A 15,281-nucleotide genomic window follows, 5' to 3' on the forward strand; every position below is an offset into this window, starting at 1 on the left:
GGACAAAAAGACAAAAGACAAAAAAAATAAAAATAAAAAAAATAAAGTGAGCCTTAACCTATACCTCACACCTCATATAAAAATCAACTCAAAATAGACCATAAACCTACATATAAAATGTCCAACTCTAAAATGTGTAAAGAGAAAATCTTTTAGGTCTTGGGTTAGGCAAAGAATTCTTAGATATGACACCAAAAACACAATCTACAAAAGAAAAAGTTGATAAACTGGACTTCATCAAAATTAAAATCTTTTCTCTGCAAAAGACACTATTAAGAGAAATAAAAAGACAAGCCACAGACTGGGAGAGAATATTTGCAAATCACATATCTGATAAAGAACTCTCAAAGCTTTACAATAAGAAAATAAAGAACCCAACTAGAAATGGTCAAATGCTTTGGATACACAATTCACCAAAGAAGATATACGAATAGCCAATAAGTACATGAAAATATACTTAACATCATTAGTCTTTAGGAAAATGCAAGTTAAAACCACAATGAGATACTTCTATGCACCTATTAGAATGACTAAAAAAAAAATGAGCGCTGGCAAGGATGAGGAGCAAGGATGAGTGCTGGCAAGGATGAACTCTCATACATTGCAGGTGCGCATGCAAAAATGGTAGTCATGTTGGAAAAGATTTGGTATTTCTGATAAAGTTAACCCATATACTTACCATTTGACCTAGCAATCCCACTCTTAGGTATTTACACAAGTGAAATGAAAACCTATGTTCACACAAAAACCTATATGCAAATGTTTATAGTAACTTTATTTGTAATCATCAAAAGTGGGAAACAACTCAAATGTCCCTAAACTAGGGAATGGATAAACAAAATGTAGAATACATACAATGGAATACTACCCAACAACAAAAAGGAATGACCATTAATACAGATGACAATATGGATGAACCTCAAATATATTATGCTAAGTGAAAGAAGCCAGACAAAAAAGTGTATCTAATGAATGATCCCATTTATATGACATTCTGGAGAAGTTAAAAATATAAGGATAGAAAATAGATCAGTGAGTGCCTAGGCTTCAGAGTTGGGGGAGGATTTTTGTTTGTTTGTCAAGTGATGGAACTGTTCCAAATCACGATTGTGATGGCAATTATATGACTATGCATTTGTCAAAACTCAGAATTTTTTTATGCAAAAGAAATTTTACTGATGTAAATTTAAACATACAGATGACGGTACTTCAAAAAGTTCACAGAAAGATGTGTATTATCTTAAACACAGATAATTTAAAAAATGATATGAAAATGTCTTCTCCTAACTTTTTACTTCAAACTTGAAATTATTTTATAGATAACACAGTAGAACATCCAAAGAGCATACGAGTAAGGAGAGAGTTTGTGATTAATGGTTTGAGTCATATTCAGAGTCCACTTTCACCACAGTCTTTAGGAAGTGCACATTTTTTCAAGGATTAATCCAGAAAAAGATTGAAATAACTACAATGTTTGCCAGTAGGGGACTGGTTAAATAAATTACAGCAGGTCCAATGAAATATATAGAGCTGCTTAAAAATGAGGGCTAGCTATATTTGCTGGTTTGGAAACTATAAAGAACGTATACTTACTGAATGCTTACTTCTTTTAGTAATCTTTGGTAATTTCTTTTCTGGAAAAAGGACAACTAGGAAAGTGCTACGGGGAGTTTGGGGAGGAGGTTATATCGGGCTGGGGCAGGTCGAAAGTTTCTGGGGAGCTGCAAAGTTCTACCTCTTGATCTGGGTGGTGGTTACAAAAGTGTTCCACCTTATAGTAACATTAAACTTTACATTTGTTTCATATTGTTTTCTGTATCTGTGGTATATTTTACGACAGAAAGCTTTAAGTAATGACAATTTAAGGGCAATTTAATTAAGTCAGGCGAACATCTGTGAATCTACCATCCACCCCAAGAACTAGCACATTACTAATGACATCATAAATCCACTGCCTCCACCAGAGGTAATCGCCATCTGACTTTTGTGCTTATCAATCTCTTGCTTGTTTTTTTAGCTTTTTCTTAAAATATGCCTAAAAAATACATTGCTTATAAAAAGTACATTGTGCTGTATGTTGTCTTCTGGCCTTGATTTTTCTTAAACTCAGTATTATGCCACTACAATTCATAGATGTATTTGCACATTTTTGAAATTAATTTATTTGCACACTGTATAATATTCTATTCTGCTAATATACTACAATTTCTGTCCATTCTCCTGTCAGTGGGCATTTGGATGGTTTTCATTTGTTTATAATGACTCACAATGCTGCTAAAAGCACTATTTTAAAAATTTAAAAACAGAAAAATTTACACGGAGAGGAAACTAAGGCATCATACTAATGGAAACCATATACTTCTTTTTTTTTTTTATTTCCAGTGAAGAGAACAGGTCTGGGATTGCACAAGAAACAGTGAAGGAAGTGGGGTCTTCAGTCTGTCTGGCCATCCTGATAGCTGAGGTTCTCTCTCTGGCACTGGATGTGGTGGCCTGATTGCTCTTACATGCTTTTTAAAGGTTTCTTACATTTTTAAAATTATATTTTTATTATACAAATAATACCTAAATACATACTTCTTGTAAAAAGAAAACTAGTAAACAAAATGGATAAGATTGTCCTTTTAATCCACATCCCAGACCTCTGCTCCTCCTCGGAAGTGAGCATTCTGATCATTTCTCAGATCTTTTCGATTTTTTTTTTTTCTTTCTTAGGTAGATTCTTTGATTTAAAACTATTTAATTAGAGAGACATAAAATGACAAGGTTTAAAAAGAGCACACATGAGGAGAAGGCATTCTAATTTAGGCAAATATTTAATATTTATTTGAGCTGATATTATCTGGATAATGGAAAGCAAAGAATTCTGAGTGTGGAAAAAGCATGAAGTGCTGTGTTTTTTAGCTTCCTTTGGTTAGTTCGTCGGCATGACTTATCACACATATTTTTTGATTTTGTGAATGTCCAGAATAAACATTCAATATCTATCCATATTCAAACTTAAGTACAAAAACCCATTCCAAGGCTGAACGTTCCATACTCTCTTACTGTCATCACTGTAACACGGTGAAATAAAAAGACATTAGCTTTGTTGAAATCTTTCCCAGGCCCCCTAATAACTATGTAATCTTGGGTGAATTAAATAACTTTTCTGAATCACAGTTTCCTCACCTGCCAAATGGTTAGTCTGAAGATTAAATGAGCTAGAACATATGTCAATTACCTAGCATAGTATTTGGCAGTTAGTAAGTCCTCACTGAACATAAACTCTCTTCCCTCTGCCTCATTAGTGTTCCTAACTCAGTCAGTGCCTTGTGGGGCTTATCCTGGAAGGAAAGGTCCTTCCTCTGTAGAAAGATCAAGTGAGGGGTCAAAAACACTGCGCTTTATTACCCTTTCCTAAGAGAAAAGTCAGAAAAACAAAAATAAAAAAAACCCCCAGGGTCTCAGTGTTTTTAAACTACCAACCCCCACAGAGGTTGCGCAATCCCCAAGATTTCTCCTAAAGCCCCATTCCCGTCAGGGGAAAGGGAACTGCAACTTTAGTCCCTTCTTTTGACCCTTGGTTTCCTTACCACTTTATGGAAACTCAAAGCTCTTTGGTAGCAAGAGGGTGTTTACCCCTTCTGCATGTCTATAAAATCCCAGCTGGGCAGGGTTCCCTGCAAAGGAAACACGAAGTGTTCCTTTAGTTGGCACTGCAAGGACATGGTCAGAGTAAGCAGAATATTGGGGTATCCTTGTGAGGAGGGTCTCAAGTCTATGTCTCTAGTGCCAGACCAGGCTGGGCATCCCAAGGGAGGGAGAGGAATGTGTTTTAGACCACCTGGAAGGGAGGAGATAGTTCTTCAAAAGGTTATCAAGTGCCAAAAGATTATTTCTCACTCAAGGACAGAATGTTAGATGATTTCCCATGGGGTTAGGCATGCTATCATCAAGGACCTAATCCCCTTGCTCCACCTCTGTCTTTCTCTCTAACTTCCTGGACTTCACTCAAAGTAAGGGACTCACAGTCCTGACTGCACCCTGGAATGGTCTGCACTACCTTCTACAGGAGAACAACCAACTCTGAAACGACTTTCCTTCCTGCTCACCCACATCCTTCAATAGAAGCCCTCTCTTTAACTCCAAAGGCGTAGCCTTAAGGTTCATTGTTCATTTGGACATTAGGAAGACTCTGTTTTCAATTCAAGTAATCCACATTAAGGTTTCAATGACCGATGGCTGCTATTGTTACTTTTCAAAAGAGGTACTTAACGTTTAATAATCTGCAGAATGTTTGCAAGAGACTCTAGAGTAAAGGAGTCCTCTAGGTATCCCCCTGATCATTGTCTCCTTTTTCTCCCTGCTAGAAGGGACAGCTGCTTGGCATCTCATTTAAGGAAACTCAACCCCTGCCCTCTTGTATCAGTTCAGATGCACATGGTCTGAGTGGTCCTGTCTTCTTGCCATTACCCTCATCAGACAGTGGGGAAAGATGTATCAATATTTTCAGTCCCTGTTTTTGTAAGATAAGGACATTGGCGTGTTCAAGCCACCCTGGGCACCATTCTTCTTGTGGTGCTTATAACAGCCAGTAATCACACTTCTTCTCAAAGAAAGCCCTCAGCCTGAAGACCGCATTCTTATTACTGGCTTTAGCTACGGGCCCCCATCAGTTCCTCTTTCTCAGACCTCTCCCTTTGTCTTTTCTTACCTGCTGTCTGATGAAGCTGCAATTCCAGGCTCAACATTAGCAGCAGGAGGAACATGTTCTGTACTTGATCTGAAACAGACAATGGAAAGTCTCAGGGCTTATGCAGTTTTGCTGGGTTTCATGATTTGGTGATTTACTCACTCCTGGAAATGACTGATCTTTTGGCAGAGGTGGTAGACCGTGGTGGAGTGGAGCAGAGCTGGAAAGAGAAGTTATTGGTTGATTGACTGGAGTAGGGGGGGATATAAGGTAAGAGGAAGTGAGGAACTCCTTATCAATCCAAACGAGAAGATCTGCTTCCTTTTCTAACGGCCTTTTCTGAATGTGAACCAGTTCTCATGAGTCACGCACACTGGTGGTTCTCAGTACCTCTTTGTCTCTCCCACAAAGCCTTCCATAGGCCCTTGAATAGCTACCTTGTTTGTCAAATGAGTAATGCACACCATCTTCTCTAGCTGGACTGCAAGTCTGGAAGTCAGACTCCTGAGAATACGCCTCAGGAGAACAGAGCTAGATGTTCAATATATACTTGCCAGTTGACTGAGCAGGCAAAGTAGTCATGCTCTCTTGAGTGCTGTGATTGAGTTTTTCCATCACTTGAACTACCTCTTACTAGGAGGTTTAGACAGGGAGAGCAGAGCGCTGGCTCTGATGGTGGGAAGGAGGGTGCCTCCCCGTGGTACTGCTCTACCCCTCTGCTTCCTCTTTTGCTCTTAGGCTTTCTCCATCCACAGAGCTCATGGTTGGCGGCCACAGGGACAGGGTGCACCACTGTCAGCTATTCTGTTCTTGAAGAGGCTTTTTAACCTTTTATTAGCCATGGAACTGTTTCTTCAAGGGAAATCTGTTGGAGCCTTACATGTAAATTAAGTAAACGTGGAGCTGCTCTGCGTATGATGGAAAGCCAGTGGAAGGTTTAGATCAGGAGGACGACATGACCTCATTTACATTTTTAAAAGAGAACTCAGCTTTGGTGTAGGCAATACACTGTTGTTGGGAGGGGGTGTTGGTTGACAAGGTTAGAAGCAGGAAGATGAATTAAGAATGTCTCTGCAGAAATGATGAGACCTTGGATTAGGGTGGTGGGGCTAGTGGAGGTGAGAAGTGGTCTGTTGGGGGTTTTATATTTTTTTCCTTTGTCCTTTAAAATTAAAAAAAAAACTTTTCAACAGCTTTATTGAAGTATAATTGACAAAAAAAAAGTATAATTGACATATAAGGATACTTTAAAAAGTTCGTGGAAAAATAGAATTAAAAGATGATATAAATATTTCCATGAACTTTTTGAAGTACCCTCATACAAAAGAGGGTTATATGTGTATATGTACATACTTAAAACACAGACATTTTTAAAGTGTGTAATTCTGGGGTTTTTAGTATATTCACCGAGTTGTGCAACCAGTACTACTACCTACTTTTGGAACATTTTCATTACACCAAAATGGAACCCCATACCCATTAAAAGAACCTCCCCATTTCTTCTTCACTCTCCCCGCACACCCTGGCAACCACTTATCTGCCTTATGTCTCTATCAATTGCTCATTCTGGACATTTCATATAAATAGAATTATACAGTATGCGACCTTTTGTGACTGGCTTCTTTTACCAAGCATGTTGTCATGGTTCATTTGTGCTATAATATATATCAGTGCTTTATCCTTTTTTGACTGATTAATATTTTATTGTGTGATATACAAAATTTTGTTTATCTATTCATCCTTTGATAGACATTTGGGTTGTTTCTACTTGTTAGCCATTGTAAGTGATGCTGCTGTGAATACTCATGTGGAAGTTTTGTGCATATATGCTTTCAATTCTCTTGGGTATATATGTAGGAGTGGAATTGCTGGGTCAAATGATAACTCTCTGTTTTACTTTTTAAGGAACTGCCAAACTATTAATCAAATATCTAATTTGCACATACTTTCTCTCATTCTGCAGATTATCTCTTCGGTTTCTTGGTAGTGTCCTTTGAAGCACAAATGTTTTAATTTAATTTAATTTGGAAACACATATTCACTTAATTGTGATGATGTTCAATTATCTATTTTTTTCTTTTATTGCTTATGCTTTAGGTGTCATGTCTGAGAAATCATTGCTTTATCCAAGGTCACAAAGATTTACATCTATGTTTTCTTCTAAAAATTAAATATGTTTCAGTTCTTATATTTAGGTCTTTGATCCATTTTGAGTTAATTTTTGTACACGGTATGAGAGAAGGCTCCAAATTTGTTCTTTTGCATATGGACATCTAGCTTTTCCTGTACAATATGTTGGAAAATTTATTCTTTTTCCATTGAATTGTCTTGGCACCCTTGCAAAAAAATCAATTGACCATAGATATATGGGCCTATTTCTGGACTCTTAATTCTATTCATTGAACTATATGTCTATCCTATGTTAGTACCACACAGTGTTGATTCCTGTAGCTTTGGGATAAATTTTGAAATCGGGGAGCGAGTCCTCCAACTTTGTTCTTTTTCAAGATTATTATTATTATTATTATTATTATTATTATTATTATTCTGGCTCTCGCATTTTCTTATGNAAGTCCTCCAACTTTGTTCTTTTTCAAGATTATTATTATTATTATTATTATTATTATTATTATTATTATTATTATTATTATTATTCTGGCTCTCGCATTTTCTTATGAATTTTAGGATCAGCTTATTCCTTTCTGCAAAAAAAAAAAAAAGGCAGCTAGAATTTTGGTAGGTGTACCCTGTTTGGGGAACACAGTCATTATAATAATATTGTCTTCTAATCTGTGAATATAGCATGTCTTTCCATTTACTTAGGTCTTCTATATTTTGAAAGAAGATCTGAAGGGAATTGCTGATAGGTTGGAAAGTAGAGAAATCCATGAAAATTCCTAGGTTTGGGGCTTGAGTCACTAGGGCAATGGAGGTGCTATTTATTAAAATGAAGAAGACAGGGAAAAGCAGATTAGGGAAGGAAAACTAAGAGTTGTGTTTGGTGTATGTTTGGTTTCACATGCCTATTAGACAACCAAGTGGAGGTGTTTAGTAGGCAGTTGGATAACAGATGGGCCAGAGTTTGGGGCAGAGGTATGTATTTCAGAGTCATCAATGTATGAGTATTATTTAAAGCCACGGCACTGCATGATCTCACCTACAGAGGATTGGGAAGGGAAAGTGTCCAAGTACTGAGACTGGATACTCCAACAGTTGTAGATCTTTGTGAGGAGAGGCACCAGCAAAGGAGATTGAAAGGACGGATAAAATGGCAAAAGACAGTGTGGATTAACCATGCCTTTTATCTTCTGTATTCTGATGCTTTGACATCTGGGGCTTGCACCAGCAAAGGAGATTGAAAGGAAGGATAAAATGGCAAATGACAGTGTGGATTAACCATGCCTTTTATCTTCTGTATTCTGATGCTTTGACATCTGGGGCTTTGCTGACCCTGAATTGACTGCCCCTCCCAGGGGCAGTCAATTCTGAGAACTAGTAAACAACTTGCCCAAGAGCAGCCCTTTTAAATGCAAACCAACCAATCCAGAGCCCATTCCCCCAACTACCTTCTTTATTGGTGGCTTTCACATTCCCAACCACTATCCACCTGCCATACTCACCCTAGGGACAGGTACCAGAAAATTAAGGCCAGCCCCCTATGTCCCAGAACCTGCTGAAATGATTCATATTCACCAATCCTAAATCTGCTTACCTCGCCTCACCCATTCCTTCCCGTGGAAGCCACAATAAAGGCTCTCGCACAGTTTCCCCTCCACTCCTTCCTCCTGGCTGACCCTGGTGCTTGGTGCTTCGCCATGTGGCCCCCTACGATGTGGCATGCCCTCTTCTCTTGGGATCTCTGAGTATAACAAACTCTCTTTTCAATGGCAATCGTCTCCTGATCTGTTGGCCTCACTGTACCTCACCGTACCTATAATCTATATTTAAAATCTATATTTTAAAACACAGTGCTACAAGGAAGGAGTGATGAGTAGAGCCATATGCTCCTGAGAGTTGGGTTTAGCAGTGTGGAGGTCGTAGATGACCCCGATGAGCACAGTATCCGCAGACTTGGTGTGGATGAAAGCCTGAGTGGGTTCAAGAGAGAATAGCTGGTAAGGACGTGGAGACAGATAAAGCCCATTCTTTGCGGAGAGTGTTAAAAAAGTCTAAAGAGAAATGAGGCAATAGCTAGAGGGAAATGTGAGGCCCACAGTAAGCTGTATTATGGTTTTTATTTTAGGAAGGGAGATGTTACAGCTGGGAACAATCTCAAGTGCTTTCCACAGGGAAATGCTCATGGCACGCCTGAGATGGACCTGAAGGTACTCTTATCAAAATGCAAATATATCCAGAAAAAGTATCGTCTTGAGAGGCACCAGCTATACTGGCATTTGCCGTCATTTTTATTTTTAGAACATGAAAGTCTGGCCTGTAATGCAGTCCTAACAACGGAAAGGACTCCTGGGTCATCCACCACTGGCTTTCATTTCCCCTTCTTCCTTGCTCTTCCAAGAGGCCTTTCCTGGCACGCTGCCTCCATGAGCAAACTGAGGGACAGACACTGTCACAAAGGTGCTTCCCGACTAGCAGCCTTCTTTCCTTAGTCTTTCTTCTAGGGAAAATATACTCCATGCGACGGCTAAGAGCTCAGGCTGTAAAATCATACACATCTGGTTTCAAATCCTGGGTCTACAAATTATCAGCCTCTAACACGTTGAACAATTTATGAAAACTCTTTGTGCCTTACTTTCCTATAATGCTAATGATAGTATCGCCCATCTACAAGGCAGAATGTCGGGGGTCATCTCTCACCTTGCAAATCCGGCCCATCCCATAGTTCTGCTAATTCCGCCTCCTTGATACTTCTCAGACGATGCCTCTCCTTTCTGCCACCTCGCTGCTGTCACCTTAGTTCGGCTTCTCATCACTTCTTCCTATACCGTAGCAGAGCCGCCTCACTGCCATTTCTACCTCCTAGTCTGCTTCCCTCTGCTTCATTCTCCACTTGGCCCTCCCTTCAAATATGTCCAAAATCTGACTCGCTCTCACCACCACCACTGCTTCTGTATTAGTCAGAGCTGTTATCATCTTTCATGGACATTTCTGGAATGGTTTTGTAACTGGACTCTGTGATTCTAACCTTTCCTTACTACAGCTGATGTGCAACACAGCAGCCAGAGTGATTCTTTAAAAATACGTCAAGCCACGTCTTCTCAAACCTTCTGATGGCTCAACATTTCACTTAGAGAAAAATCCAAAGTCCTTCCTGTAGCCTGGGCAAGAGGAGTGTCTGTCTTGGGCCCCATGCTTTAGAGGACCTCACTGTGGCCGTGCCCCTCCCTGCGGTGTGAAGTGTTTGTAGGGCCAAGAGGTGCATCTGGAGCCTTTGACCCCCCCACTCCTGCCCCTCACAGTCTGGGCCATTGGGATACTGGAATTCTTTGCCCAAATGGCTCTAAGCCCCCTTCCAGGCCTATGTGGCTTCTTCACTAGGTCCAACCCCTGAGGGTAGACCTTGATGCCAGTGTGGACATCCCTACACCTGAACACTTTCATTGTTCTTTCCTGTGAGACCACCTCATGTCACATTGCAACAGCATCCCCACCCCACCCCCAGCATTCTCGACTCTCTTTACCCTTCTCTTTTTTTACCCAAAGCAGTCACTACCATCTAACATACCATATGATTTACTTCTTTGTCATATTACTGCCTATTATCTTTGATAAGAGGGCAGGGATCTTTGTTTTCCTCGCTGCTATGCCTTCAGCCCCTTGGACAGTAAGTAGGTACTCAGTTAATATTTGTTGAAGGAATTACCCTTTATTACATAGCAGGCAGAATAATGTCCTGAATAATCAAATCTGACCATGTCATTCCTGCTTAAAAACTTCAATAGCTCCTATTGTTTACAAAGTAAAGTTCTTCTTAGTGTGGCCTGTCAAACCTTCCCTGATCTGGCCCCTCCTCCCTCAGCCACATGGAAATACATGCACTTTCCATGAATAGGACCTCACAGCTGCTTTGAGAATTCTGATCTCATTTTATTTTTTCTAATCTTATTTTTCCTCTACCTCAATTTCTTCATGAGCTTTAAAAAATCGCATTGCATCATGTATATCTTATTAAGTGGTCTTACATTATTCTACATTCAACACAAGCCTTTCCAAACTGCCTTAGGCTGTCCCTTCTGCCTCACTTTTATCCTACTCACTGCTGGCGTTAGCACTGAACTCATTACTGGTATGTTAAGTTGTTACACTTCTGTCTTCCCACTGGAACAAAATTTCTTTGTACTTAATTAGGTCCTCAGAACTGTTTGTTGAATAGACAGAAATGGGTGCTTGCATTCATGACAATTTAGTATCATACTCAGGAGTCCTCCCAGTTGGCTCCTTCCTCTATTGGAGAAAACAGAAACCCTTATTTGTTTGGTTAGTTTGGCCCAACCTAAGAAAGAACTTTCCACGAATTAGAGCCACTCCCAGTTGAACAGGCTGCTACTACGGTGAGAGGTCATCACCCCTAGAATTGTTTAAGCAAAGGGTCCATGTTAAAGCAAGGGTTTCCACAAGAGGTGGAAGGTGATCCCTTTTTAACAGTAAGATTATTTACAAGGTTGTCACCTAGAAGAATGTTTCCACAAGTATCTCAAGCCCCTCACTAACCTCTGTCAAGACATTAGGCAGTCTGGATAAGATCTTTGCTTTGTGGGTTCCTTAGGGGAACCATGTTTTCCTAAAGAGTATGTTCTTTCTTAGAGCCTTTAAAGTAACGGAAGTATGAACTGTTTTATACCAAGGCAGGCAAGGCGTGAAAGAGTTCATTTAGAGAACTCACAAAGTGCATGGCCAAAATTAATTAACTCATCATATCATTTACAAAGCAAAGCATCCATGTATGGGTCACTCCTTCAGCCAAATGAGCATTGTGATGACTTCACCAGGAGACAAAATGAACATGTCCAAACAACCATACCATCTCTTTAGCCTCCCCTTTTAAAATTCGCTTGTCTTTTGTAAATAAATATCTCACTGTCTTATCCTGTGTGGTTGCCCATTTTCATATTATCGAACAACCATACCATCTCTTTAGCCTCCCCTTTTAAAATTCACTTGTCTTTTGTAAATAAATATCTCACTGTCTTATCCTGTGTGGTTGCCCATTTTCATATTAATTGCACTGGGAGGGGGTAGAGACTGAAAATCAAGTTCTCTAACATCTGGATCTCTTGACAAAACCACAGGTAGTGAATAGAAATGCCTGTGGGTGGGTGAAAAAATACTTTGTAAATGGTAAAGGATTCTTCATATTCGTCGTCATTATAACCTATGCAGTAACTGGTGATCTTTGGTCTAAAAATCCCATGAATTCCTGTATGACCACTCCTTTTGCTAATCCCACTAAGATCCCACCTGGTAAAAGTGTATTCAGTCTTTAAGACACATTCAGCACTACCTCTTTCATGAATCCTCCCCTGAGCTTTGCAAGCAAATGTTTGCTGAACGTTGTACTTCTCAGGGTATTTCTTGTCTACTTTGTATTTAACAGTTTATATTCAACTTTCTCCCTAATAGACTTTTAGCTCTTTTTCTGCTTATTTGTACATAAGAAGTACTCATATGAGTTTATTCCATTGCATTAGGAAGTTGTATATTTCCAGAGAAATCAAGAAAACATCCATAAATTTCGAGGAGAGGTTTGTAAGCAGAAAATTGGGAAAACTTTCCAAGCAAAATTTGCAAGAGGATCAAAAATCATGGTAGGTGCTAGCAGTTTTACTTCTTGGTTGCTATATTGCCTAGTTTCTCGCAGTTTCTACTGTCTGCTGAAATATATTTGCAAAGTAATAGATGAAATTTGTGGCACCGCAGTAATGTACAGAAGCTTTAATTATGTCTTTCTTTCTTTTATTCAAAACATTTACTTGGTGTTTACTATGGGCCAGGCTCTAGTATACAGAAGTGAATAAGACAGAACCAATGCTTTCAAGGGATTCTCTGGTCTGTAGAATAACTGAGGCATAGACACTATGGAAATAATTCAACAAATGGAGCAAATCATTCCTTTCTATAATAAAAATCAGTGTAAAGGATCATGATTGCGTAACACTTTATTCTTTGCTGAACATTGCTAGTTTTATCTCATTTGGCTCCTCCCTTTCCCTAAGTGTCTAGCACAGCCCTTCATGTCCATGAAGACCAGATAATACACACACAACCGAGTTGAAATACCTGAATTAACCACTGTTTTTGAAGCCAAGTATCTAAGACAGGAATCATAATTCAGCACTTTTTAAAAATAATTCAAATTTGAATGCTTCTGGGCAGGAGATGCAGAGTTTGCCCCAGGTCCTACCACTTCTCATTGTGTTATACACAGCTGGATTCACTTATTTTTGTTACATGCCAGTCCCTATCAGAGCCAGTTCTCTGCTTTCATAAGTGTATGAGTAATTATTTGATCTCTAAACCAGCAGTGGTATAGACTAAAATGCTAGTGATAACCAAAAGAATATGCTCTGAACAGTGCAGCTAAATTATAATCCTTGGGAGACCTGGGGTAAGTCAGTTATCATGTCCACCTGTCCTGGGCAACGTTATCATAAGACCATTTTTCTTAGAAGCAGTCATAATGGCACCAGAAAGCCATAAAACAACCTAGAATACTTTTTAATCACCCGTACCCTGTATCCCTGCAAGTAGGATGTAACCTAGCAGCAATCTCAAATCTGTACGTCACGTTCATGTACAACCAGTCGAAAACCTGATGAAATCATTAGGCAGGGCTGTTTTTCTCTCTCTCTTCTTTACCCTTCTCCCTTTTTGTTTTTATAAAGTATTAAGATCTGATGGAGCACATAAGGTCTTCGGGGTACATTACATTTCTCAGGGTGACCGAATCTATTTGTTTCCCCAGTTGCAATTGTCATATTGGCTCAATAAATCCTTTCTATATGTATTTGAACTTAGTTTCCTTTTAGGTCAACACTAGTCTACCCGATTTAATGGTGCTCTTAAGTTCAAATTACATCTCAGTTTTTTAGTCAATAAACACTGAGCTCCCACTTTTTGCAAATTTTTCTTTTAGACATGGAGAATTCATAGAAGGATTCATCTAGGAAAGGTCCCCTGTCCTTAAAGATGTTATAACATAGTCCAAGGTTAAAACTTGCACACATGAAAAATTATAAGAACTGGTGTAAAAGAAGTGATAAAAATGCAAAACCTCTGGAAGTTGTCCAGAGGAAGGGAGACTTCCCAGAGGGGAGGGATTTGAACTAAGCCTTTGGTAGGATTTGGACAGTCGATGCTATTCTAGAGGGCACTGCAGGTGACCCAGAAGCAAAGTCTCAGAGGTGCAAATGCACAGGAGTGTTGAGGGGACAGTGAATAGACTAAACTGGCTGAAAATTTAGGTTGAAATGAGAATGTCAAAGGCTTAATGCCAGGTAGAGCTGCCAGTGGGGAGATAAGGACAGTCACTCAAAAACTGAGTGACAATACCAAAGAAGTGTTTGAAAAAAATTAAATCTGGTGTTTTTTTCAATATAGAGTTGGGGGTGGGGTGGAATTGAAGGCCAGACACTCAATTAGGGGTTCACTGCCTTCATCTACATTTTTGGTAACAAGGCTCTGAATTAGGGTCAGAAAGGGGAAGCAAGGGAGAGGAAGGAGAAACTTATTATAAGACAATTGACAGAACAATTGACAACTGATCAGCCATACAAGAGAAAATGAGAAGTAACTCTGGTTTTAAGGATGGGCTATCAAGACACTATTCGGAGCCATTAGGGGGAGTAAAATCATAAAAAAAAGAAACATAAAATCAGAAGCTGATTTTAGAGAGAAGACAATGAGTTGGGTTTGAATCATGGGATAATGCAAAGCATTCAAGAAAAGCGTAGGTCTAGAGTTTGGGACATAATAGAGATAGAGATAAAAATAAAGAAGTTTCTAGTATGGAAATGTTAGTTGATATTGGGAGTCAAATGAACTGTTTGATGGGAGCATATACAAAGAGAGATTAAAAAGAAAAGATCTGAACTCAGGAATGCCCCAAAATGTGGCGAGCAGGAGTAGAGGACCAGTGAGGAAGGCAGAGACGAGATGGTCAGAGAGTAGGAGAAGCTCCCCGAGCAGCATGTCCAAGCCCACGAAGTAAAATCCCAAAAAGCAGGGGCGATTAACAATGAAGAGGTCATGAAGAATAGGAGCTGGACTTCAGCCCACAGGGGCGTTAGAGTGAGCTGGAAGGCAGCAGAGGTAGCTGGGGCTGGATAACCTTTCAGATTCCTTTATCCATCCTGGAATTCTGTGAGTTGATCTGGAGGTTCAGGAGCCCAGCTTCAGAAGAGCAGCCGTGACATGAGGAGGCCAGATTACAGTTGCCTCATTACAGGGTAACCCAAATATACAGCAGTCGAGGCACTTAGTATATTCACATGTGGAATAAAAACGACACACAATAGTGTCTGATGCATTGCTGAGCAAATCAGCTCTGAAGTATGACCCATAATATTGTCTCGGAGGATGTTTCCACTATTTCCTTTTAAAATCAACCTCAAACTGCCCATGTATATTACACAAACATTTTATTTCCAGT

At 39.5% G+C, this 15,281-nt stretch overlaps 1 protein-coding gene across 1 annotated transcript in view; it reads right to left on the reverse strand.

Annotated features, from left to right (window-relative positions):
- Positions 1–15,281, reverse strand: part of PDCD1LG2 (programmed cell death 1 ligand 2) — a 65,190-nt gene that overhangs the window by 48,111 nt on the left and 1,798 nt on the right. Inside the window, exon 2 of the mRNA XM_008568639.1 lies at positions 4,697–4,765. Coding sequence (XP_008566861.1) covers positions 4,697–4,751 — 55 coding nt within the window. The 5' untranslated portion in view covers positions 4,752–4,765. The remainder of the gene's footprint in view (positions 1–4,696; positions 4,766–15,281) is intronic.

Source organism: Galeopterus variegatus, unplaced genomic scaffold, assembly GCF_000696425.1.
Source record: "Galeopterus variegatus unplaced genomic scaffold, G_variegatus-3.0.2 Scaffold427, whole genome shotgun sequence".
Taxonomy (NCBI): Eukaryota; Metazoa; Chordata; class Mammalia; order Dermoptera; family Cynocephalidae; genus Galeopterus; species Galeopterus variegatus.